General features: G+C 38.8%; 3 protein-coding genes across 19 annotated transcripts in view; 2 read left to right on the top strand and 1 right to left on the bottom strand.

Moving 5' to 3' along the window:
* LOC109409390 (fat-like cadherin-related tumor suppressor homolog) overlaps positions 1-27,660 on the top strand; it is a 1,285,617-nt gene that overhangs the window by 1,182,321 nt on the left and 75,636 nt on the right. For 5 of the 7 annotated variants that reach the window (XM_062859766.1, XM_062859763.1, XM_062859769.1 and 2 more), the window contains one exon: positions 25,584-25,607. The exons of the other annotated variants lie outside the window; for them this stretch is intronic. In XM_062859766.1, coding sequence (XP_062715750.1) covers positions 25,584-25,607 — 24 coding nt within the window. The remainder of the gene's footprint in view (positions 1-25,583; positions 25,608-27,660) is intronic. 7 annotated transcript variants of the gene reach the window in all.
* On the bottom strand, positions 3,977-7,853 carry LOC134291688 (uncharacterized). Of its 6 annotated transcripts, none has more exons than XR_009999230.1 (3): positions 4,308-7,853; positions 4,159-4,230; positions 3,977-4,105 (listed from the first exon to the last, which is right to left on the bottom strand). XR_009999230.1 is itself a non-coding variant. In XM_062859772.1 (3 exons), the coding sequence occupies exon 3, from the start codon at positions 7,369-7,371 to the stop codon at positions 4,420-4,422; it is 2,952 nt and encodes a 983-aa protein (XP_062715756.1). In that variant the 5' UTR covers positions 7,372-7,508; positions 7,562-7,633; positions 7,711-7,853; the 3' UTR covers positions 3,977-4,419. The 6 variants fall into 6 exon arrangements, 3 of the variants coding, with proteins under 3 accessions (XP_062715756.1, XP_062715754.1, XP_062715755.1); XM_062859772.1 differs by having other exon boundaries at positions 3,977-7,508; positions 7,562-7,633; positions 7,711-7,853; XR_009999228.1 differs by having other exon boundaries at positions 4,159-7,853.
* LOC134291689 (uncharacterized) lies at positions 7,915-11,753 on the top strand. Of its 6 annotated transcripts, none has more exons than XR_009999233.1 (3): positions 7,915-11,452; positions 11,530-11,601; positions 11,655-11,753. XR_009999233.1 is itself a non-coding variant. In XM_062859775.1 (3 exons), exon 3 carries the CDS (start codon positions 8,389-8,391, stop codon positions 11,338-11,340), a length of 2,952 nt encoding a protein of 983 aa, XP_062715759.1. In that variant the 5' UTR covers positions 7,918-8,049; positions 8,127-8,198; positions 8,252-8,388; the 3' UTR covers positions 11,341-11,747. The 6 variants fall into 6 exon arrangements, 3 of the variants coding, with proteins under 3 accessions (XP_062715757.1, XP_062715759.1, XP_062715758.1); XM_062859775.1 differs by having other exon boundaries at positions 7,918-8,049; positions 8,127-8,198; positions 8,252-11,747; XR_009999231.1 differs by having other exon boundaries at positions 7,915-11,601.

Raw genomic sequence — 27,660 nt, 5'->3', positions numbered from 1 at the left:
GGTCATGGATTATTCTAGCCAGATATCACTACCTTCATCACTTCAAGGATTCCTCTAGATAAAGAATTCTTCCGCGATTTGAACAGTGATTTTCCAAGCGATTCCTTCCCGTGATTACTCTACAGATTATTTTTTGAATTTATCGTACTACTAGAAATCAGCATGCCATCAGGAGAAGTAGTAAATATGTACTCGTCGATAGTAGTTGCCGATAATTGGAGTTCTGAGAATCCCACTGCTCACCCACAGGACCGGAAAGTTCTGCTGCCCGCTAGCAGAATGATCAGTTGAACACTTTCTTAAGAAATGTTCATGGATTTTTACTTTTCTCAAGGTACCACGGGAAATTAGGAATGTTTTAAGGTTTTTGGCCAGAGCAAGAGGATACGTTTTGTCAACGTTTAGACACCATAGTCTCAGATATAAAGCCTGTATCCGCAATAATCGGGACACAGAAGTACGGCTGTAGCTCTGTAATGAATCGTTAAAATTGGCCAAATAATTGGGTTGTTTAGTGAATTAAATATTGCCATTTTCTTTAGCTTAATCGAAAGAGCTCATTTTTCTGAGTATAAGGTGATTTTATTGCGTCCCGATTCATTTGTTTTGATGGTTAAATAAACAAAACAGTTTTAATTTCCGTGGCTAGAATGACAGTTCAATCGATAAAGTGACAGTTCGCCCCGAACAAAAAAATTTCCCCATACAAACTTTAAATGCATTTTAAAAATAGTTCCCGGGCACCGAAAATGATGAAATTTTGGATTTCGACTAGTTTTTGGACGGAGATTCCGATTATGCAACAATCAGGATACCCCTAAAGAACCCAATTGACTGAGAACTCTTTGGTGTATGTTTATTATTTGTGCCAAATTTCATAAAAATCGATGGATTACTTTCAACTGTGGATGAAAAACAAACAGACGTGGTTTTAAGCATTTTATACAATCGTGACCAATTTTCATTCGCATAGTAGATGGTTCTTTTACGCTACAGTTCAAAGTTCTGTGATGATAATTATGAAATTTCGTTAGCAGCTATGATACTTATAGAGACACTTTCTTGCAACTTTGATTAATTGGTTTGAAAGCTACTGGTGTTGATAGGGGTGAGTGCTTGTGAAAATGTTTCGAGTTTTTCATGTGCGATGTTTGCCTACTCATAACTTTTGAATTTCTCTGCCAATTTTCATGAAATGTTCACAGAAAGTAGTCTATTATGTGTATATTATGCCTGCAAAATTTGATGATTATTTGTGTAGTACTTTCAATAGTACAGTAAAAAAATTAAAGAGTGCTGACTATTTGCTGTCTGAGGGGCTAAAATCACGTTTAGTCCCAATACATGTTTCGGCTATAAAATTGTTGATAGTGTCTTTTTTTTTTTGCCAATGCAACAATTGTAGATTGAGATGTTTGTGTTCAAAATTTCAGCAATTTTCTTTGCCAAATTCAAAAGTAACAGCGCTGACGAGCAAAACTAGGGGATGTACAAAATTCGATGGAACATGTTCATTGCCACATTAAAAAGTACTGCACCGAAATCGTTACATAGAATTAATTTCTTTCAGAATCAATACTGTAAAAAAGAAGGTTCCAAACTTCTCGTATTCCACGACATCAATCATCTAATATTTTTCAGATGGAGCAGTGAAGTGCTCCACGAAGTCGAAAAGCACTTAACAACTTCTTCAAAATAATAATTAGTGTTGGCACGTTGACCGTGGCCAACTCCGATCGTGTCGGGTGGACTCTCGAGATTTATGGAAAGAATCAACACACTGTTTCTTCTGCTGATCACTGTAACTACACTTTATTTTCTCTTCACTGGACTACTATTTACACTACACCTACTCAATACTTTTTACTTTTGGATCACTATTCACTCGAGTTATATTCGGGGCGGTTGAAATAAGACTGACTTGCGTACGAACTTGGTGCATATTTATATGCGCACGGTTTTAGTCTGGAACATTCGCGCAATATCGCGACACGTGTTCCACACTCGGAAGGAATCTTCTCCAAGGAGTGTAAGTTGAACTCATGATGCTGTAAGTTTCAGGTGAGTTCTCACACTGGCGGCGGTAATGATGGTGGGAGCCTCTCACTGTTCCTCACAGGTAACACTTACGGTTGCGGTGGGAACTCACGGTCACAGCGGCGTAAGCAGGGTGGGTCGTGTCGAGGGTTACATTCTGATGAGAGTAACGAATTAGTGATCCAAAGTAGAGGCAGTTTGAGTAAAAAAGGCAGACTTTTCCACAGTATGGCAATATCAGCGTCGGGAGTCGCACTTTGCTTGCGGCCTGTTCCATACGGAATAATCAGAGTTCTATCTCACATGGTAGAACCAGATATTATGTTCAAAGAAAAAGAAAAAAAAAGGGTGACATCAAAACAGGTTTCCTTTCATAAGCCTCCATTCGCCGACCTCTCGCGACAAAACTCCACTCCGAGCTTCCCCAGAGCAGTCAACATTCTACACACTCTCCAAAGATCGCGAAGTTAGAGCTAGACATCTAAAGATCAACAAAACTTAATTTCGAGATTTTTGGTCGTGAAAATTTTTTCTTTACATATGATATCGATGGTCCTTTGGATATCGAGTTGTGGAGAGTAGACTGTAGAAGAACACTTTTTGCTCCAAAGATTTGATGCTGACGCATATTTAGATCATTTCAGTTGTAAATCAAAGTACATATAGTCAGAACAATCTCACCAAAAGTTGTCCAAGGCGGCGACATTTGCTTTCATCCCGATTCCATTGAACCTCTTTAAGGGTCATTGCTAGGCCACAAGGACTCAGGCGATATGAGATATCTTAAACATTCTTCGGCATATCATAGAGATTCAAGAGGTAAATTGGCTTAGAAAAGTTATGAATTATTTTTGTTGGTGAAAACATTCATTTACTGTTAAATGTTTAATGGAATTAGCTCCATGTGAGTTTGATGACCTGCAACATCCCACGATGGAGAAAATTGTTTTACATTCATGAAGAAGACTGTATCATCAAGTAATTTTATGTGTAAGAATTTAATATCAGTCAATTTTCTAATTTTAACAGACTTTTCGAGTTTAGAGTGACATTATCCTTCTTTCGGGATATTTAGTCATTCACCAGGATCTGGATGCATCTGATACAATTGCATCTGGAATGTGGAGTTTTCATGTGATTCTTTACTTTAATGTGTAACTAAACAAAACTAGAAGCGAGTGATATCAGGTCGAATGGTTTCCCGAATGCTCTGGTGGATGTAGGCACATACCAAATGCAAAAAAAACAACACGAGACCCCAAGCACTGGCATGCACTATTTCCATCTAATGTAGAACATCGGGAAGAACGTGAGGTAGAAGTATGCAGATGCATTTCTGAGCCAAACAATTGTTCTACTCTTCCGGTTTTTCACTTCTCTTCTCCACACCCCCCAACGATGCTCGGATAAAACATTTTCTTTTATATGATCATGATTTACCCTTTCTAGTTGTCTTCTCAGTTTCACTTTTTCCCGAGTTACCGGAGCAACAGAGATCGAGTTTACTTCAAATGCAATTGGTGCACTTTTTGTATGCTATCAAAATGTTTGAAGTTCGTCAGAAATGCACCAGTGTGACATATCGTACCTTAACGAATATTGGTATACATGCCTAGAAATGCTCCAATTTTTGGTTGGTTCAATTTTCAGTGTGGAATTGAAAGTTTTCTTGGCGTTGTGAGCATATTGAATCATTCATTGCCTATGCCACCCAAACATACTGTGAATACGATCTTTATAGCACAAGAGATAGACGAAATTCCTGCGGATACAAAAATTCCTGAAGAACAACGAAGGTTTTTCCCAATAGATTCCGAAATATTTTGGACGTCTCTTGCACGAAATTTGATTGTACAGAAGTAGACAAAAAGGCTATCGCTTTCCCTAGTGTCGATTCAACAAGCCCCCCCATTCCAACGAACGAAAAACTACCAAAAGATTACTTTCAAGGATCGACTGAAATTCTTAACTTTGAACTTTTAGTGGCTACGCAGTCTTTATTCTTGAAACGGGTTTATTATCTACCCAACGTTTCGGCACTTAGGGATGGTGCCTTCATCAGGGGGAACTGGAATTTAGTTAGTTGATTATTTGTATCTTAACTAGTTTTGTTTGACTTACAATAATGTTCTCGTTTCGTCTCTCGTGTTTCGGCTAACTTTAACTGTCCTGACTCTAATTGTTTGGTACATGCTATGGGGTAGATTTGTCTGGTTAGTTATTTTAAATTTTACTTGTCACTTTTTGTCTATAAATTAATTAATTCTTACACTCAATAACACTTCGGTGAACTTATGTGGACTTTTTGCTAATGGCGCAATTCTTCTTATTATCTATTAGTCTATTTTTAAATGGTGGTCTTGATGCCCTATCTGCATATTGTCATTCTTCGGTGGTCTGCGATTTCTTACTAGATTTGTCTTGTCGATAGATAGTCTTGATGTCGTGCAACAAACCAGCATATGTTGTATTGAGTCCATCAGTGTCTGTCCGTTTGTTCACCGTTTTATCTGTGTTAGTGATGTGGCACATTTCAAGAAATGGGAGTGTGGAAGGTTTATGGCTATGGTCTATAATATTGGTGTGGTCAAGTTGAAATCTGTGGTTCTGTGTTATACAATGTTCTATTAGGGCTGTGGTGGTTTCTATTAGTGCTATTTGGGCTTCATTTGTGTGTGTATGTTCTTCATCGTTCATCAATTTGTCAAGTTTGTTTACATTAGCTCTATGTCCAGTTAATCGTTTTCGCAAATTGTTCCTCGTCATACCGATGTAACATGCATCACAATCGTTACAAGGTATTTTATATATAATGTTACTAATTTCGTCTTTTTTTACAGGGAATTTGATTTTGGAGTGGAGGTTTTTGACAGTTCTGTGTTGTCGTGTGGCGATAGTGATCTCTGGGTAATCCTTAGACAGAATTTTTGTGACACGGTCGGAGAGAGATGGGACGTATGGAATGGAACGATAAATTGGTTGCTGTGTTGTGCTTACTGTTTGGTTTTGCCTATGTGGATTTTCGGTTTCATCTTCGGTGCCGTGCGTGGGATGCCTCATCGGATTGGTGATGTGATGATCGGGTATGCTGTCTTCAGTTTGGTGGTTTGTTGGTGATGTTAGGTCTTGGTGGGGGATATGCTGGGGTACAGTGTGGTTTATGGTGGGTTGATCTGGTAGTTGGTTGGGTGGCTGGCACAATGGCTGGCTCGGTGGGCGACTGGGTAGCTGACACGATGGTTGGCTGGGTGGGAGGTTGGGTGGCTGACATGATGGTTGGCTGGGTGGGTGGTTGGGTGGCTGACACGATGGTTGGCTGGGATCATCATTCGGGAGTTCAGTGATCGATGCTGTTGGAATTTCATCTACGTTGTTTTGCCTCCGTTTGTTTATGTAGAGGTTTAACAACCGGTTGATGAGTTGCTTGGGATAGTTGTTCCTTAGCAGATGTTGGTGAATTATCGTCCCTATTTCATTCATTGATTTATTTCGCGTTAGCGAGCAAACTCTATGAATGAAATTGTTCGCTACGTTTATTTTATGCTTCGGTTGGTGGAAGGAGTTGTAGTTCAGCATACGTCCCGATGCGATTGGCTTGGCATACCATTCCGTAGCTAGAGTTTGGTCCTGGTTGCGGATGACGGTCATATCTAGGAATGGCAACCTCCGTTCGTTTTCTGCTTCGATGGTGAATTGCAGTCTTGGTTCTACCTTGTTGAACGCTACCAGTACCTGTTGTTCGGTGTTCTGAGGAATCGCCATGAAGATGTCGTCCACATATTTCTTGAAGATGGTGATCTCGAATGGTAGAGATTCCATAGCTGCATCGATGACCGAATCTAGAACTATGTCTGCCAGGATGGGCGAGAGTGGGCTGCCCATTGCTGTTCCGAATGTCTGCTTATAGAATTGCCCATCGTAGCAGAAGTAGCTGGCCTCCATAACGAACTCCACAATTTCCAGGAATAGGTCCAGATTTATGTTGGTGTCGATTTCATTCCATCTGTGTATTATGTTCCTGGTGACTAACCATCGTGGGACATTTGTGAACAATGAAGTTACATCAAGAGAGATTATGATGTAACCTTCTGGTAGTTTGATGTTGTTCACTTCGTCGCAAAATTCGAATGAGCTTCTCGTGCTATATCGGCTGTGTAGCGAGTTTTGCAGAATGTTTGCGATGTATTTGGCTAGCTTGTATGTGGGTGCCGTTATGTTTGGTATGACCGGCCGGAGTGGAAGGTCTTGTTTGTGAGCCTTCGGCTGTCCATAGATTCTAGGGCAGATGGAGTTGTTGGCCTTCAGCTCGTTCGCTGTCCTGTTATCAATGAGGTGTAGGTCTTTGAGCCTCTTGATTATGTTATTGTTCCCATTTTGGAACCGAGTCGTGGGATCAGCGCGCAGCTTTTCGTAGGTAGTCGTGTCGTTGACCAATGCTTGCATTTTTCGGTCATAGTCCTCTCTCAGCATGATGACCGTCCTATTCCCCTTGTCGGCAGATAGAACGCATACTTCTGGGTGTGCACGGAGGAACTGCTTCGTTGTGTTCGTTGCCCGTTCACAGAAAGTGGTAGTACTATCTCTGAGCTCTACCATAGAGTGAAAGCCGTGAATGAAGTTCTGCGTTGCATTCACTACTTTGCATCGATTTCGGTTTTGCACATTTTGGTCCCCATTAGTGAGCAGAATGCGCTCCGTGTCTGCAAGGAAATGGTAGAACGGAACCTGGGATGGCGAAGTGGTTGGCAGGGCGAATTTCGGGCCTAGGCTGAGGAGGTGGAGAGTTTCTGCTGGGATGTCTACGCCTGTTGCATTGAGGATTGCTCGTTCGTTATAAGACGGTTCTCCTGTACCGTTATCGTTCAGTTCTCGTACTATTTTGGTGACCTTCCTAGCAGTTTCCCCGTCCTTCTTTCTTAGCCATTTATTGTACGCTGCTCGCTGTGTGGTCGAGTATTCCTCGGCTACGCTGTCGCTTGTGAGTGAGCGTATGTTGCCCATTATTCCGTCCATATCTTTAGTAGTCTCCCTTATTTTGTGGAACGTCTGTTTTATTTCGAGATTCAAAATCGCCTTTTTGAACCTTCTGATGGTGCGGTCGATTTTATTGATGTATGGTCCATTGTCAGCCAGAAGCTCGTGAACACACTTGAATGAGTTGATGATGTGCCTCGGAAATACACCTTGTCGTCTACACTGGACGAGGAACGATTTTCGGCTTTCAAGATGCGCTAATTTCTTGTTGTTTGTAGCGTATGATTTCATAGTTTCCACCGTGTTATGTCCAAAATTTTCGTCAATGTACCGGAAGAATGTAGATTGTGCAACTGCCATTGTAAGTATTACTTTCAAGGATCGACTGAAATTCTTAACTTTGAACTTTTAGTGGCTACGCAGTCTTTATTCTTGAAACGGGTTTATTATCTACCCAACGTTTCGGCACTTAGGGATGGTGCCTTCATCAGGGGGAACTGGAATTTAGTTAGTTGATTATTTGTATCTTAACTAGTTTTGTTTGACTTACAATAATGTTCTCGTTTCGTCTCTCGTGTTTCGGCTAACTTTAACTGTCCTGACTCTAATTGTTTGGTACATGCTATGGGGTAGATTTGTCTGGTTAGTTATTTTAAATTTTACTTGTCACTTTTTGTCTATAAATTAATTAATTCTTACACTCAATAACACTTCGGTGAACTTATGTGGACTTTTTGCTAATGGCGCAATTCTTCTTATTATCTATTAGTCTATTTTTAAATGGTGGTCTTGATGCCCTATCTGCATATTGTCATTCTTCGGTGGTCTGCGATTTCTTACTAGATTTGTCTACGTCGATAGATAGTCTTGATGTCGTGCAACAAACCAGCATATCTAGTAAGAAATCGCAGACCACCGAAGAATGACAATATGCAGATAGGGCATCAAGACCACCATTTAAAAATAGACTAATAGATAATAAGAAGAATTGCGCCATTAGCAAAAAGTCCACATAAGTTCACCGAAGTGTTATTGAGTGTAAGAATTAATTAATTTATAGACAAAAAGTGACAAGTAAAATTTAAAATAACTAACCAGACAAATCTACCCCATAGCATGTACCAAACAATTAGAGTCAGGACAGTTAAAGTTAGCCGAAACACGAGAGACGAAACGAGAACATTATTGTAAGTCAAACAAAACTAGTTAAGATACAAATAATCAACTAACTAAATTCCAGTTCCCCCTGATGAAGGCACCATCCCTAAGTGCCGAAACGTTGGGTAGATAATAAACCCGTTTCAAGAATAAAGACTGCGTAGCCACTAAAAGTTCAAAGTTAAGAATTTCAGTCGATCCTTGAAAGTAATACTTACAATGGCAGTTGCACAATCTACATTCTTCCGGTACATTGACGAAAATTTTGGACATAACACGGTGGAAACTATGAAATCATACGCTACAAACAACAAGAAATTAGCGCATCTTGAAAGCCGAAAATCGTTCCTCGTCCAGTGTAGACGACAAGGTGTATTTCCGAGGCACATCATCAACTCATTCAAGTGTGTTCACGAGCTTCTGGCTGACAATGGACCATACATCAATAAAATCGACCGCACCATCAGAAGGTTCAAAAAGGCGATTTTGAATCTCGAAATAAAACAGACGTTCCACAAAATAAGGGAGACTACTAAAGATATGGACGGAATAATGGGCAACATACGCTCACTCACAAGCGACAGCGTAGCCGAGGAATACTCGACCACACAACGAGCAGCGTACAATAAATGGCTAAGAAAGAAGGACGGGGAAACTGCTAGGAAGGTCACCAAAATAGTACGAGAACTGAACGATAACGGTACAGGAGAACCGTCTTATAACGAACGAGCAATCCTCAATGCAACAGGCGTAGACATCCCAGCAGAAACTCTCCACCTCCTCAGCCTAGGCCCGAAATTCGCCCTGCCAACCACTTCGCCATCCCAGGTTCCGTTCTACCATTTCCTTGCAGACACGGAGCGCATTCTGCTCACTAATGGGGACCAAAATGTGCAAAACCGAAATCGATGCAAAGTAGTGAATGCAACGCAGAACTTCATTCACGGCTTTCACTCTATGGTAGAGCTCAGAGATAGTACTACCACTTTCTGTGAACGGGCAACGAACACAACGAAGCAGTTCCTCCGTGCACACCCAGAAGTATGCGTTCTATCTGCCGACAAGGGGAATAGGACGGTCATCATGCTGAGAGAGGACTATGACCGAAAAATGCAAGCATTGGTCAACGACACGACTACCTACGAAAAGCTGCGCGCTGATCCCACGACTCGGTTCCAAAATGGGAACAATAACATAATCAAGAGGCTCAAAGACCTACACCTCATTGATAACAGGACAGCGAACGAGCTGAAGGCCAACAACTCCATCTGCCCTAGAATCTATGGACAGCCGAAGGCTCACAAACAAGACCTTCCACTCCGGCCGGTCATACCAAACATAACGGCACCCACATACAAGCTAGCCAAATACATCGCAAACATTCTGCAAAACTCGCTACACAGCCGATATAGCACGAGAAGCTCATTCGAATTTTGCGACGAAGTGAACAACATCAAACTACCAGAAGGTTACATCATAATCTCTCTTGATGTAACTTCATTGTTCACAAATGTCCCACGATGGTTAGTCACCAGGAACATAATACACAGATGGAATGAAATCGACACCAACATAAATCTGGACCTATTCCTGGAAATTGTGGAGTTCGTTATGGAGGCCAGCTACTTCTGCTACGATGGGCAATTCTATAAGCAGACATTCGGAACAGCAATGGGCAGCCCACTCTCGCCCATCCTGGCAGACATAGTTCTAGATTCGGTCATCGATGCAGCTATGGAATCTCTACCATTCGAGATCACCATCTTCAAGAAATATGTGGACGACATCTTCATGGCGATTCCTCAGAACACCGAACAACAGGTACTGGTAGCGTTCAACAAGGTAGAACCAAGACTGCAATTCACCATCGAAGCAGAAAACGAACGGAGGTTGCCATTCCTAGATATGACCGTCATCCGCAACCAGGACCAAACTCTAGCTACGGAATGGTATGCCAAGCCAATCGCATCGGGACGTATGCTGAACTACAACTCCTTCCACCAACCGAAGCATAAAATAAACGTAGCGAACAATTTCATTCATAGAGTTTGCTCGCTAACGCGAAATAAATCAATGAATGAAATAGGGACGATAATTCACCAACATCTGCTAAGGAACAACTATCCCAAGCAACTCATCAACCGGTTGTTAAACCTCTACATAAACAAACGGAGGCAAAACAACGTAGATGAAATTCCAACAGCATCGATCACTGAACTCCCGAATGATGATCCCAGCCAACCATCGTGTCAGCCACCCAACCACCCACCCAGCCAACCATCATGTCAGCCACCCAACCTCCCACCCAGCCAACCATCGTGTCAGCTACCCAGTCGCCCACCGAGCCAGCCATTGTGCCAGCCACCCAACCAACTACCAGATCAACCCACCATAAACCACACTGTACCCCAGCATATCCCCCACCAAGACCTAACATCACCAACAAACCACCAAACTGAAGACAGCATACCCGATCATCACATCACCAATCCGATGAGGCATCCCACGCACGGCACCGAAGATGAAACCGAAAATCCACATAGGCAAAACCAAACAGTAAGCACAACACAGCAACCAATTTATCGTTCCATTCCATACGTCCCATCTCTCTCCGACCGTGTCACAAAAATTCTGTCTAAGGATTACCCAGAGATCACTATCGCCACACGACAACACAGAACTGTCAAAAACCTCCACTCCAAAATCAAATTCCCTGTAAAAAAAGACGAAATTAGTAACATTATATATAAAATACCTTGTAACGATTGTGATGCATGTTACATCGGTATGACGAGGAACAATTTGCGAAAACGATTAACTGGACATAGAGCTAATGTAAACAAACTTGACAAATTGATGAACGATGAAGAACATACACACACAAATGAAGCCCAAATAGCACTAATAGAAACCACCACAGCCCTAATAGAACATTGTATAACACAGAACCACAGATTTCAACTTGACCACACCAATATTATAGACCATAGCCATAAACCTTCCACACTCCCATTTCTTGAAATGTGCCACATCACTAACACAGATAAAACGGTGAACAAACGGACAGACACTGATGGACTCAATACAACATATGCTGGTTTGTTGCACGACATCAAGACTATCTATCGACGAGACAAATCTAGTAAGAAATCGCAGACCACCGAAGAATGACAATATGCAGATAGGGCATCAAGACCACCATTTAAAAATAGACTAATAGATAATAAGAAGAATTGCGCCATTAGCAAAAAGTCCACATAAGTTCACCGAAGTGTTATTGAGTGTAAGAATTAATTAATTTATAGACAAAAAGTGACAAGTAAAATTTAAAATAACTAACCAGACAAATCTACCCCATAGCATGTACCAAACAATTAGAGTCAGGACAGTTAAAGTTAGCCGAAACACGAGAGACGAAACGAGAACATTATTGTAAGTCAAACAAAACTAGTTAAGATACAAATAATCAACTAACTAAATTCCAGTTCCCCCTGATGAAGGCACCATCCCTAAGTGCCGAAACGTTGGGTAGATAATAAACCCGTTTCAAGAATAAAGACTGCGTAGCCACTAAAAGTTCAAAGCTACCAAAAGATATTTTCGTGTGCCAACCAACAGGAAAAGTGGAAATCACACTGCTCACTCGACTCTCTCTCCCTCAGTCCGACTATGGCGTTGGTGACAACAGGCGATAAAACGATGCTGCTAGTCCGAACAGAAAATGTTATTTGCTTCACAGATTCCCTAACAATGTCTTATTTTCCGGTTTAGTTTAATTTCCAACAAAACGGAAAATAATAAAATTGTGATGAAAGGAAGATCCGAATTTGTTCAGGTAGGGCGGATCCACGCGGACACTGTGCTTTGCGGGGAAGGATCAGTAGTTAGACGACCGACTGACTGTATTTCTATAGCTTCTGTTGTGGAGTTCTGTATCCTGTACCACCACCACCGTAGCAGAAGCTGTTTTTTTCTTGTTGATGGTGCCGCCGTTGTCGGAAACGAGAACTGAGATGAAAAAACGCTAACGAAAAAGCATTTCTTGCAGCAATGCATGCTTAAATGCAGACTTTGCTTTTGTGCTTTAGTTGGGGATTGCCAGCTCGTTGTGATCCACCGTCTTTGTGCAAGTGCTCCGTTTTGTATCGAGTTATTTCGTTTTATTCTTGCAATCGTTTCTGTTGCACCAGAATCAGCTTTCAATTCATGGGATTCATCGTTAGGTTGTGAATTAAAGCCACTAAATGGGGATATTTTTTTTCGCGATTGTTTCATTTTGTCGGGGATTATTATTTCTGTTTTGAATCTGCATCTTTTCTTTTAGTTTGCATACTTAATTGCATTTTTTTAGGTAACACAAGCCTTCTACTCGGTTGAGTGTTTGTTTTCAGACGATTCATCTTTTCAACCACTTGAAACATTTGAATGCTTTTATTCGTTGTATAAAGTGTTCTGATAGTATCTAGAAATGCTTTTAAATCACCACCGAACGAAGTCCAGAGTTTTGCTTTCCAAGAAACAAAAATTTCAATGAAACGATTTTCCCCAAGCACATTATTTAATATGCATCACAATCAGATCAGTTGAATACCATTATTGAGAAAAGAAAACTCGACAGGAATCGATTTCTGTTGTTGGTTCTTTTCTATCCAATCATGAAATCTTTTCCAATTTCACGAAAACAGTCTCCAGTCTCATTTCCACAGAAAATAACATCTTTGACACGTAAACGTGAAAGCTCGAGCACAGCGTTACCAGAGTGAGACTTTAACCATTTCCCAACTCACAACCCAGTCAGCAGTGTTTCGGTCCAGCCGGAATTGGACTGAATCTGATCCACTTCCCACACTTCGCAAATATACTTTCGGAAGCATGCTCCGGGACGATAGAGCCACTTTACTGTGCCAAGTGACTATAATGGTTCCTTTTCGCTTTCCTTTCGACGCGGCACGGCGTGAAGTGTAAATCAAACACTTATCGAGGTTTAATTTGGCCGCTAGCTGTCGAAATCGACGCATCCGAATGACACTTCCGAGATACCATTAGAGGCTCAGATCCGCAAACATAAACTGAGTTCTTCGTTGGAGCTCATGAACTAATTGGTTTTGGCAATTTATTAACAATCACATAAGACAAAGCTTAACTCTTATTTTGAAAACATTCAGAAACTGGGATTGAAAAATGGCAATTTCCAAATTATCACCTAATATTTTGATAAGAATTGATCAATTAAGAAAAAAAAAGGAAAACTTGTTAGTTTCGGTAGTGTTGTTAGAAGTCCGAACCAAATTCGGCAAAAACATAACGAGTGTTCAAGAAGTCGATTCCAACGATTGCTTAAACCAGTGAAAAGAATTATCGGACAAAAGACACACAAAATAAGCAACAAAGAAGGCACAGCGATTACTCCTTATCCCAACTGGTAACAGATAATGACATGATCTCAAATATTTCTGTTGCAGTCAGAACGAAAGCTGAATTTGTTGAGTACTTTTCAACTCGTGAATAATCTTCAACAGGGTTGCAGTGTTTACCGACTCTAAGTTATCGCTCGAAAATCACAATGCAAGGCTTAAAATATCTGAACTGGTGGTGTGCGATCTTTATCATATTCTTTTCAAGTTGGGACAAACTTATGTCGCATTGGGTGGAATGTCGTAACAAATGCAGGTTGCGACATTGTCGTTATTGTTGCGTGATGGTTGAATTTTGATTCACTGATTTAAACAATTGTTTTGGACGGATTACGCTTTTAAAAAAGACCTTTCAGAACTATTTATTTATTAATTTATTGTATTTATTTATTGTCCTTCATCGGGCATTAAGCCTTAAAGAAGCCTGGCAGCGAGAAGCCTTTTTAAGTTGCCCACATCACTCGGCTCACTCAAAAAGGCATAAATACCCTACATATTTTACAAGTTTACACTAAATATAATACATACATACAAGAAGGCATAAGAACTAAATAATTAAAAATCACAAACAACCAATATTTAAAACCATTACAAATAATACAAAAACTCACACACATACGAAGTCAATTGCGCATTGAACAGCATTTGATCAGCTACTTCACTATCGCTGACTTTCCTGGAGCCTTCGTTTGAATGAGCTGGCAGAAGTGTTGAAGCTCGAATATCTCCGACATGAACCGGATTGGTTCATGCGATCCATACCCTGTGTTTCTCGACTCGAGTAGGTATCGAAAAGTCACATTGACGAAGCACTCGCGTTGGAGCATAGATGTTGACTAGGTTCAAAAGTTCAGGACAGTCCAACTCGCCCAACCGATTTTTTGCCACGAAATGGGCTTGAGTGTGTTTCCTTCTCTGCTCAAGAGTTTCAATCCCAAGAAATCTGCAGCGGGATTCGTAGCTTGGAAGATTGATGTGGTCCCGCCATGGTAGATTACGGAGGGCGTATCTCACAAATTTTCGTTCTACCGTTTTAATTATAGAAATCCAGGTGGACTGATGTGGACACCATACAACAACATTGGATTCTAGAATGGATCGGACCGATGTACAGTACAGTGATCGTAAACATAGAGGGTCACGGAATTCGTCGGCTATTTTGAACATGAACCCGAGCTGCCTGTTTGCTCTGGAGATTATATCGTTATAGTGCGTCCGGAAGGCGATCGCAGTGTCCAGAATCACGCATAAATCAAGTACCTCAGTCACACGTGCCAGTGGTTGATCGGCAATGACATAAGCATATGTAGGGTAATTGTTTCCATCGTTGTGGTAGTACCTATTGTTGCGGTAATGGCAATTGAGCACTTTTTCGACTGAAATGTTACCAAAAGGTATTTTTAATAGATGTATGGTGCTTAAATTATGAGATTGCACCATTTGTTTGCTTAAGATTTGCCCAAAAACCTATTTTAAAAAAATATTTTCCTAAATGTGTTTGCTGCTGTGTTCCTATTGTTGCGGTAGTGTTCCTAATGTTGCGGTATCCCATATGATTTCAATGGGATACCGCAACAATAGGAACAAAATACCGCAACATTAGGAACACATACCGCAACATTAGGAACACAATGTTCTTTCAGATAAAAACGAATAAAATGCTCATAACAACATCAAAGTGGCAATATTTCGTTATTTTCCCGTAGATTAAGGATGGATTTTATTATTTTCAATTCAATCCATGTAAAAAGTTTGCTTGGGGCGATACAATTGTGGTTTAAACATGAACCCAGCGCTTAACTCCTCCATGATCGGATCTATTACCCTAATTGGTATTCATTTGCAATGGAAGGATATAACTTGGCACTTTTGAAGACTCACCGTCAGCAAGTTGGTAGTACACTACTTGACAAAGGACTGAACTAACAGCTGTAGTTGTGCACAATCTTGGAGGCAGCGAATCAGCATGTATAGCTTTACGTCGTCTGCGAAAAACAGACACGTATTCCTGGTGGAAGCACATTGGATAGATTATTTAGGAATACGGAAAACGGTAATGACCCCAAATTGCTGCCTTGTGGGACTCCAGACAAGTTCGAAAATGATTCCGATGTTTCCGGTTCGATTTTAACGACGAGCCTTCGATCCGTTAGATATGATTTTAACCAGCGAACGAGATCATCAGAAACACCCAGTTTCCCCAGCGGTACAATATTCCGTGGTCTACGCGATCAAAGGCAGATTTTAAGTCTGTATATACAGTATCGACCTGCAACACTAAAGCGATTAATTCTCCTAATTCCCAGGAGAGGATGTAATACATATCGAAACGTCGGATGAAGGAGAATATCTGATCGTTTGATTGCAATTACGACTGTCAAGCCGAAATTCATCCGAGATGTCTAGATACCTTAGCCGATAGCTGCCTCCGAATATTTTTGGAAGTTTATTTGGAAATCCCTTCAGCATTTTTTATTGAATTATTGAATTATTTGTAAAAAAAACTCTTCAAAAATAAGTATTTAGAAATTCCACCAAGTAATCCATTAGAAATTCCTCTGCTTTACCGTTTTCTTTCAAAAATTTTCTTGAAGAGTTCCATAGTAGGTAACGCAAGAATGTTACCGTCAAACGGGGTTACTTGCAACAGCGGTGTAACTTGCAACACGATGACATACACTGAATGTGAAGCATTTTCTAATAATAATAAAAACTAGTATGCCCTACTATTTCGGTTATAGAGATTATGTGTATCAAAGATCGATTTAGTATAAAAATTAGCTTTGTTTCTTTGTTTATGGTTTAGCTACACTGTTAAAACGGATTGCTCATTTTATGCCATAAAAACAAGTATGAAAATCGTGCTTGACCTCTCCCTTATGGTAAGTGCGATAAGTCTGATGACCTTGCTTGCAGTTAGGGTACCTAATAGTAAGCTTAGCTAAACGATAAAAGTTTGATAAACTTATCGACTAAGTAATGCAAAAAATCATTGTTATATTCGACAACCACTATGGGGTAACTTGCAACAGTTGAATTTGACGAAAACTTCTATTATTTATTTTTATTTTCATTCCACGATATACTTGACAGAAATAACCGAAATGGATCATTTATTGATTACGTAACGTGTTCATTTTCAAATGACAATTCATTTTTTACATTTTTTTGCACGTGACCTTCAAACATTGTTAGGACCCAAGTAACCACAAGCATTATATCATTGCACGAATTAGACTGAATATCAACCTTTGCAATGCAAAATGCAGTAATTCCACACTTCTCATGCAATAATCCTTTAGATTGACATTATCAATGTATTGATGCATTACATTTTTTCTTTACATTAGGGTGCATTAAAAGGTGATATACGATAATTCAATAATTCAACACTGTAAAAACTGGATAAATGCAATGTACAAACTAAAGCTTGATCCACTTAGTATTTGGCCGCACAAAACAAGACATTTCTTTGTCAAAAAAATACATAGAAATCCGGTTTAGGTTTTATAACACAGGAAATTTATTAAACTTTTGAAGAAAAAATATTGAAAAATTATTCATCGATATTTCGCATGAATTCTCGGACTTTTCGCTTAATACCGCTCATCATTTTTTGCACAGTAGAACTTTCAACTTGATCTGCCATCTTTTTCCACCACTTCTGCAAATCAGATGGTTTTTTGATTGATACGTCAAAATGGACTTTGGACAACTCCCAGGACACAAATTTTACCACGCCAAACGCAAGGGTGATGCCCCAGGAAGATTTAAATTCGTCTATGCTGATAAGTTTGCTCGCAAGTTGATTATATGGCAAGGCATCTGCAGTTGTGGAAGAAAAACGGATGTTTTTATCACTAGAGCGACCATGAATGGGCAGGTTTACAAGCAGGAGTGTCTTCAGAAGAGAGTTTTGCCATTTTTTCAATCACATGACGGTCCGGTGAAGTTCTGGCCTGACTTAGCCAGCTGCCATTACAGCCGGGATGTCATGGAATGGTTTACAAGGAATAACATTGATATTATTGAGAAAACTATCAACCCTCCGAATTGCCCAGATTTTCGTCCCATCGAAAAATTTTGGGCAATTATCAAAGGCAAACTTAAAAAATGTGGTAAAACAATCAAAAAACCATCTGATTTGCAGAAGTGGTGGAAAAAGATGGCAGATCAAGTTGAAAGTTCTACTGTGCAAAAAATGATGAGCGGTATTAAGCGAAAAGTCCGAGAATTCATCCGAAATGCCGATGCATAATTGTTCAAATTTTTTTCTTCAAAGTTTAATAAATTTCCTGTGTTATAAAACCTAAACCGTATTTCTATGTATTTTTTTGACAAAGAAATGTCATGTTTTGTGCGGCCAAATACTAAGTGGATCAAGCTTTAGCAAAGGTTGCTCTAACAATACAATTATAAAAGCTTGACTCTAATGGTAAACAAATGAAATCAAAAAGAGTGAACAACTTTACGGTCAACTCTAGCGGTTTTCAACATTTCTGGTTCGGCTCCCGATCAACTTAATCTCCGTTTGAAGCGGTTTGAACCACCGATCCACGCCTTTCTTCAGCAAAACCTTTTTAGAGATGACTTTTCTCTTTTCTGTTAACTGCTATCGCATGCAAATAATGCTGGAAACCCCAATTAGCATATGAGTTGTGTGCGAGAGGTGTTTTAATTTTCTTATATTGAATAAATATATTCTAAAATGCATTATGTATTTTTCAGTGATTTATCAGAATGTAATTACAGGGATTCTATTACATATGACGTTTTGCCCTCTACAGCAATGATTGAGACAAAAGAGCAGTTTCCTTTTAGTTAACGAAATATCTGTTGTTATCACTGCAGCAGAAACAGTCCAAGGCGCCAGCACGTATGGAACTCATCTAGTGGTCTTCAACACTTCTGGTTCGACTCCCGACCCGGCAACAAAGAAATGATGGTTAAAACATTCATGTGGGGGGCATTGATACCGTCGATAACGAAACGGTGCTAAAAATAGATTTTTGTTTTGGTTTTCATTGTTGCACGTATTAAGCATGTGCAAATGCAAATGTACAGCACATGCATTTATGTCGCTTTAGCAATGGCTGTCAACGTGCTGCAATATGTGGCACTAATCTGATTTTAGTGGGGCCCTTTTCGACTTTAATATTGCTTCAATGAGGTGTATAAAGTAATGCAGCATTATATACACAATTTTAAATATGAATATATGGCAAAATTGATGCACTTATATACGACTTCGTGGTTACTTGGGGAAATATTACATTTTGAAGTTTCATTCATGTTTCATCATGTTAAAAGTTCAATTTTTGTTTATGAACGCTGTAAAGCAATCACCAATATCAATTCTGAATCTAGATGGAGTAAATTATTTCAGTTTAATACCCAAATTAGCGAGTTTGAAATTTACACAGTAGAATAGGTGTGTTTCAATCATGTTAATTTAGTTTAAATTGCCAAACACCACTTAAAAATGAAAACTACTTGAAGATGACTAACTCTACCATTTTAAGAAATGACAATAATCATTGTTGATATTTTGTAATGAGTGCTAAGTCAAGAGAATCATATATATTTTGTGTTTGAGGTACGTGAGACCTGTTGCTAAACGATATATCGTTTGTATACTCTCGCTTGCAATAACTATCAATCCTTTCATGAAAAATTATATGTCAATTGGTTAGTGTACATCTTTTCATGGTATGTTTCATGCATAACATCAAAATTTTACAATACGACTAAATGCTAGAATGTTAGTGCTATTTAATGATAGCTAACTTAGCTTCATGTCCTATGTTGCAAGTTACCCCACAGATGGGGAAACTTGCAACAAGCATGTATTTCGCACCTCCTGATTAGTTGGCAACGTATTTTGGTAAACCAAGTACTGCATGGTATTCTACTCGGGGTAATTAGCGTACACGATGCTTCACAGGATGTTTCAAATGTTTACATTTTCAATGATATTGCTTCAAAGTCGAAAAGTGTTGCAAGTTACCCCATTTGACGGTATTCAGTATTTCTCTAAGCACTCTTTCAAGAATTTGTACAGTGTGAGCTCCGAGAATGTTTTCAAAAGTACTTCAGAATTCTTCAAAAAAAATCTTGCAAAGGATTCTATCAAGTATATCTCTGAGGATTCAACTACTTAAAAGATTCCTTCATGGTTACTTTCAGGAAATTCTTAAAGCATTCCTTGATGATATTTCCACGGAAGTCAAACCTTCTTCAATTGTCTCCTCACATAATTCTTTCAGGGATTTCTACAAGGATTTATCATAGAATTTTCCCAAGCATTCTTCATTCATCTTGGCGTACTTTTATAAATTTCCTTAGAACTGATTTTCCAAAATTCCTTAAAAAAATCCTCCCTTACGAATTACTGCAACTAATTCTTCGATAATTTTTTCCAGCGATTTTTCAAGGCGTTTCTCAAAAGTTTTACTAAGGCATGTTACCTTGAGAATTCCTCCAGGAAATTTAAAAAAAAAACATTGCACAATAATTCCTGTAGAAGTTCTTCAAATAATCTAAAGGATTTTTTTCAAAAATCTTTCTAGAGTTTCCACAAAAAAAATTTAAATCCTATTTGATAGCATTCCTCTCGGAAATCTTATAAAATATTCTATTACGATATTTAAAAGGACTCTTTCAAAATTCTTTCGAGAAACATTTTGAAACTTCCGATCCAGCATCTCAGTCAAGAATTTCTTAAGGATTTATCAATGATTCCTCCAGAAATTTCTTCAAAAAATAGTTTAAATAGTTTAAATTGTTTGCTTTGGAATCTGCACCAAGCGTAGTATGCGCAGACCCTTGCTTAAAAAGAAAGTATAGATATGCAAATATTTGTATTTTCTATGACAGCCAAGCTGCGTTGAAAGCACTGAACGCTTATAAATGTACATCGAGACTTGTCTGGGAATGCATACTCTCACTGCGAAAACTGTCTCAAGAGAATTCAGTAAACATATATTGGGTTCCTGGACATTGTGGCATTGAGGGAAATGAAAAGGCAGACGAGCTCGCAAAGCAAGGATCTAATACACAGTTCTTTGGACCAGAACCTTTCTGTGGCATATCATACTGTGCCATAAAAATCGAATTGAAACGATGGGAAGAACAAAGGGTGATTACCAACTGGATGGTAACCAAAAGATGTAATCAATCAAAAAGATTTATAACACCAAATGCAGGAATTACTAGGAAGCTCTTGGAGCTTAATAAGAGAACTTTGTGCACGTTCACTGGCCTAATAACTGGACACTGCCCGAGCAGATATCATTTGAAGAACATAGGTCGGGTTCAGAATGATATCTGTAGATTCTGTAACATTGAATTGGAAACCTCGGAACATCTGCTTTGCAACTGTGGTGTTTTGTACAAACGTAGATCCAAATTTCTAAATTATGGTTGCTTGCAACCGAGTGAAATTTGGTCTCTCAACCCCGGGAAGGTAGTAGGTTTCATAAACTCTATTTTGCCTAACTGGGAAATGACGCGTCAGGATACTTAAGCGGATAACTTAACCGTTATGTGTCTGACAATTTTTTTGCTTTTTCTACACCGTGCTTTTCAAATGGGCGCTGGGTACCCGGGTACCCAGTCGGCCACATAAGGGTTAATAAAGAGTGATCAGCTTTGTAAGATGTGAATAGTAAACAGGGGTATACCACAAAAGTTCAACTCACTGGACGCAGTGGTTCAACTCCCTTCAACAAAAAAAAACGTTCCAGAAGGTATTTCTCAGATAATCCTACTTAAATGGACATATTCATCCTCGAAGGATTCCTGCTCAAATTTCCTCGGGGGTCCTAAATTCCTCCAAGGACTCCAGCTGAGCTCCCTCCAGGGTAATCTACAGGAATTCTTATAAAGATTTTTTTTATTAGCACCAAAGAATTTCAGAGGACTTTTTCTTAGGAGTTCTGCTTTGATTCTTTTGGATATAATCAAGGCATTTCATAATAAGCTCTTCCAAAATTCCATTTTCTTTCAAAATTTCTCCAAGCACTTCTAGTCTACCGTGTGAAAAAGCCTAGGTGCTTTTTGTGAACAAACATGTTTCTTTAGCGCAGCATTATCAGGACGAACACACATTACGGGTGTTCACATGTTATGCAAGATTTCATAAAGTTCTTTTTTTTTGTAGTAATCCTTCAGGAATATCATCAAAGATACCTCCAAAATCCACCCAATGATACTTTCCGGAATACATACATCTTAAAATTTATCTAGAAGGTTCCTCAACGATTCCTTCATGGATTCTTCCAAAAATTTTCTGCAAGCATTTCTACACGGATTCCTTCAGGAATTTCTCCAAGATTCCTTTAGAAAATCTACTAAAAATTCATTCGGGGCTCCAAGCATAATCTCAGAAATTCATCGGAGATGTTTTTCCATGATCATGATTCCTCCTTGGAGAAATTAATAAAGGAATCTTTGGAGAACGTTAAGGTTCATTCCAAGATTTCCTTGAGGACTTCAAGACATAATCCTTAAAGGACTTTATGTAGTAATCCGTGGAAGTATTCCTGAAAAAATCCTTGAAGGAATTCCTAAACAAATTCTTGTAGGAGTTTCAGAAGAACCCATTGCAAGTATTCCTAAATTAATTCATAGAAGAATTCTGAAACAATCCCTGGAACAAGTTCTGAAGACAATCTTTTTTGTAGAAGTCATTGAAGTAACTGCTGGATAAATCGTAAGAGATGTCGCCGAAGGAAAAAAATATGTCAAAGGATACTTTGAAAGTAATATTTGCTGAAATCTTTGGATGAATTTCTTAACGGTTTCGTGAAGGTAATCTGGAAGAATCCTTAGTGATATTGCTAAAAGAATCTTTGAGGACATCAATGAAAAAACTCACAGTGAAACATTTTTTGAATAATTTTATATACATTTCTGAAAAATTTCCTGGGGTAATTTTTTAAGGTATTCTCGGACGCATAAAGGATTTTTTGAAGAAGATTCACTTTTGAATTCCTCAAGCCCAGTAGGTATTTTAGATATTGGAAAATTTTCACAGAAGGAGCGAAACGCTTACATTAAAAAATTGACTTTTTTAAAGCGTTCTAGAAACATGTATGAGCAAAATATGAACAAGTTGTTTTTTTTATCTGTGTTAACGAGATTTTTAGCCTTAGGCTAGTTCATCTCGGGATCCACGGTTTACTTCCCTTCCGAAGGAAGAACTCACAGTTTGCGAGTTTGTCGGGAGTGGGATTCGATCCCAGGTCCTCGGCGTGATAGTCAAGTGTTCCAACCATCATACCAGGTCCGCTCCACTAACAAGTTGTTATATTTTTGTTCAAACAAATATTTTTTTTATTTTTTTGAGCAATTTTTCTATGAAAACTATTACATCCTATCATTGTGAAACTTGTGAGAAATAAAGTTTCCATGCTACCCGAAGTGTAACAGCGAATTTCGACTTATAATTATGTCATGCTAATCGTCGTTGTAGATTCACAGAATATCATCATTCCCATGATATTTGTGAATGAACTAGTCTTGAGACAGTTTTCGCAGTGAGAGTATGCATTCTCAGACAAGTCTCGATGTACATTTATAAGCGTTCAGTGCTTTCAACGCAGCTTGACTGTCATAGAAAATACAAATATTTGCATATCTGTACTTTCTTTTTAAGCAAGAGTCTGCGCATACTACGCTTGGTGCAGATTCCAAAGCAATCGCACCAGCAACGTTTGAAGAAAGTCTTGGAAGGATTTGTTAAAAAGTCCTTGAAGTAACTTCTAGATGAAACATAAAAGATATCCAAGAAAGAATTCTTGAAAAATTTCCTCATGGAATACTTAAAAAAACTTAAAAAAATAAATGAAATCCAGAAAAATCCTTGGTGTTATCACTTGCAAAATCTTTGATAGTATTCCGTGAACATTTGGTGCAATTGATACAAAAGTTTACCAATTTTTTAAAGGAAATTGTGTTACCTTACGTAAAATGTAATTTAACCGTATTTTCCTTATAGTGCTGCCCTACTTCAATGCGTCATTATTATGTGAAATGATCACAATCATCTAAGTTTCATATGTATTTTGATCAGCCATGCATAGATATATTTGTATTATTTTTGGACGATTTTATCTCAATGGAATGCAGATATACACTAGAGTGGGTCATCGTTTATATGGGAAAATAAAAAATTCAATGGTATCCCGTCAGATCAAATCTTTTTTGATCCCATTTCAGGACTCAAATAAGTGTGCAAAATTTGGGCACGATCGGTTATGCCTACGTTTTGCGCATCACGTTTGAAGTTTGTATGGGGTTTTACATGGGAAAACGCACTTTTTTGCATTTCTCTCATAACAAGCTCGAATTTTTCTAAAACCATGTAACCGATAAAGTGAAAACATAGCCTTGGTTGTCCTGAAAAACTTTGTCGAAGACCGCGAAGTGATCTGATGCTTATAAAAAAAAGTTATGGCGTTGGCATTGCTTGACGAAACAGCATGATTTTGTTACTATTGTTATTCCTTTACATGTTAAAACATAAACACATGCATGCGGTTCGTTGGTTATAACTATTTTCACAAGCATCGGATCGCTTTTCGGTCTTCAACAAAGTTTTTCAGAACATCCTAGGCTATCATTTTACAGTATCGGTTAAAAAATTTTAGACAAACTTTTACAACTTATGACAAAAATGCAAAAAAGTATGGTTTCCCATACAAAATCCCATACAAATTCCAATTGCAATGCGCAAAGTGTTGGTGCAACCGATCGTGCTCAAATTTTGCACAGATACTCAGGACCCGGAACGGAACCAAAAAAGTTTTGATCTGAGAAAAAGGTTCCGATGACCCACACTAATATACACGTCATTGCATTGTATGTGCTTAGTAGAAAATCAATGGAAAAACATGGAATTTTTGAACACCGTTTCACAATTATTAGAATAACTTCACAATGGCATATATCGTTATGAAAATTGGAGTGAAAGTAGTAAACAAGTTTTGAAATCGAGGAAAAGTTTTAAATATGACACTCCAGTGTAAAAGTCCATTTTTTTCGACAATAAAACAATTCTCGGATACTTTTTCAAAACGACGTATCAACATAGGATTTGCGTGTATTATACGTCGTTTTGAAAAAGTATCCGAGAATTAGATTCCCTAATTCATACTGCTGCACGTTAGAGCATTTAGTTATTACTTAAATTGGATTAAACACTTCGTTGCGAACCTTGTGAAGGACTAGAAAAAAAATAACACGAAGAGACATTTGCCAACAAGAACAAAATGTGCGCCCTCTCACAGTTCGTAATTTTCACGGTTTGCAAGAGGTGTCATATGCAAGTGTGGAAATTCACACCGGGAATTTAGCTTCCCTGCATTGCTATAAATAATGGGCGATAACACACACCGGAGCATATACCGAGTAGCTTTTTCGGCATCGCTTGGGGAACTTTTTCACCGCAGAGCCTTCCCATGTGTGTCGTCTCGGTTGTAGGTAGCTGTAGAATACAGTAGTGAACCCACCACTACTGACTGTTTTGGCTGCTTGGTGGCGGCTGACCAGAATAGACCAGAGACCAAAGACCAGAAACCGTGACGACAACGGATATGGCGCTGGTCATGGTTTGCCTCCATACTGCGGCAGCAGTCTCTAGTGGAAGTTTGGTGAAAAATTTACTGCCCCGAGGTAAGTATGCGGTCATTGCGATGGATTGGTGGGCCAGGTTTCGCTGGAGAGCGATAAGTTTGTCATTTTTTGGCGAGAATAAATGTTCGGCAACTCAGACTTAACATCATAGTATTTTTTCTATAAGAAATCATAAAAATATCACCTATAAAAAAAAACATAAAGCTTTGTAGAAAATCTACCATTAACAACGATGCGATCACTGAAATTAAATCTCATAAATATGCTTTGGTGACTTCCATTCTCATATGTTTCCGTATTCTCTCACCCCTCTCAAATGCTTCTAATGTCCCAATTTCGTGCGACGTTCTGAATCTACTACAGCGCCAGACAGTACAAACGGTCCATGTGAGTATCTTCTGCCCAAGATGAAACAGAAATTTGCACGCAATATATATTCACATGTCACTTACGTGTTTAGAATTGTGTATTTGTGAATTTATTTTCAATTCAGTCCGTTACGTCATGCACGAATATGTTTGTCATCTCCAACGCCATTAACATCGAAAAATGTCCCATATGTAGAACAGAATTCGCCTTGTCCCCGTACCATACTTGCTGCACGGTTGCATACGCTAATTCTTTATGTTTTTATTATTTTTTCACCGTATCTTGCCGTCGGGTCCGAGGCCATGTTTGCATACTAGCAAATGTTTTATTATGTTGACCTTCTGCCGCTCGGTGTTGTCCAGGTCGTTATTGCTTCAATTCCGCTTTGTTTTTTGCTCTATCATCACCATCACCGGCTGGCTGTGCATAAAAAGTTTTTTTTTTCCCGGCTGCCCTAAAAATTAGCATCCCTTGTACACGGCGCGCGAGTGAAAACACCATGCACGGATCTGCCCAGCACCGCGTATGCGAAGGTGGATCGAGGCGGGGCGAAAACACGTACGGCCATTTTTAATATAGTTGCTTTCCAAACACATTTTCCCACGTCACGACCCAATATTTAGTTAATCTAGAAAGCTGGAAAATTCAAACCTGTTATGTTTGTGAGTTGTTTGTATGTTTGTGTTGCCGTTGTTGCTAAACTGGTTTGGAGATGAACAATAAAATAACACATTTGCTTATTTACACATTCTATACTGCTGATGTTCGTCAATTGTTTGATTGAACAACAAATGGAAGCATATCTCGGAAAACTACCCAAATAAACTAGCGAACATTTACAAATGTTGTAAATTCTGAAAAGCTATAAAACAAAAAGATCACAAAAAAAACATTTTTTTTAAAGCAGAAGTCAGGAAGATGCATACGAAGCACAACGAAGGCAAAAAACAACAATAAGAAAACAATAAGGATACAACAATAAAATAACAAGAACATAACGAAAAGGCTGGAAGATCAAATTATGACAAGATTAGAAAACAAGATAACAAGGAAACTAGATGACTAGGAAATTAGAAAACAAGAATACGAGATCACTAAAACACTAGAAAACTAGAACAGTAGAAGACTAGAAGGACAGAAGACTTTAAGACTAGAAGACTAGAAGACTAGAAGACTAGAAGACTAGAAGACTAGAAGACTAGAAGACTAGAAGACTAGAAGACTAGAAGACTAGAAGACTAGAAGACTAGAAGACTAGAAGACTAGAAGACTAGAAGACTAGAAGACTAGAAGACTAGAAGACTAGAAGACAAAAAGACAAAAAGACTAGAAGACAAGAAGACTAGAAAACTAGAAAGACTAGAAAGACTAGAAGACTAGAAGACTAGAAGACTAGAAGACTAGAAGACTAGAAGACTAGAAGACTAGAAGACTAGAAGACTAGAAGACTAGAAGACTAGAAGACTAGAAGACTAGAAGACTAGAAGACTAGAAGACTAGAAGACTAGAAGACTAGAAGACTAGAAGAAGACTAGAAGACTAGAAGACTAGAAGACTAGAGAACTAGAAGACTAGAAGCCTAGAAGACTAGAAGACTAGAAGACTAGAAGACTAGAAGACTAGAAGACTAGAAGACTAGAAGACTAGAAGACTAGAAGACTAGAAGACTAGAAGACTAGAAGACTAGAAGACTAGAAGACTCGAAGAAGACTAGAAGACTAGAAGAAGACTAGAAGACTAGAAGAAGACTAGAAGACTAGAAGACTAGAAGACTAGAAGACTAGAAGACTAGAAGACTAGAAGACTAGAAGACTAGAAGACTAGAAGACTAGAAGACTAGAAGACTAGAAGACTAGAAGACTAGAAGACTAGAAGACTAGAAGACTAGAAGACTAGAAGACTAGAAGACTAGAAGACTAGAAGACTAGAAGACTAGAAGACTAGAAGACTAGAAGACTAGAAGACTAGAAGACTAGAAGACTAGAAGACTAGAAGACTAGAAGACTAGAAGACTAGAAGACTCGAAGAAGACTAGAAGACTAGAAGAAGACTAGAAGACTAGAAGAAGACT

This window comes from Aedes albopictus, chromosome 3, assembly GCF_035046485.1.
Source record: "Aedes albopictus strain Foshan chromosome 3, AalbF5, whole genome shotgun sequence".
NCBI classification, from domain to species: Eukaryota; Metazoa; Arthropoda; class Insecta; order Diptera; family Culicidae; genus Aedes; species Aedes albopictus.
Note: the sequence above shows the minus strand (reverse complement) of the source record. Positions and strands in the feature narration are given on the sequence as shown.

Bases quoted from the DNA above. Each gene is read 5' to 3' on its own strand.
- LOC134291689 (XM_062859773.1), top strand. From the start codon at position 8,389: ATGGCAGTTGCACAATCTACATTCTTCCGGTACATTGACGAAAATTTT.
- LOC134291688 (XM_062859770.1), bottom strand. From the start codon at position 7,371: ATGGCAGTTGCACAATCTACATTCTTCCGGTACATTGACGAAAATTTT.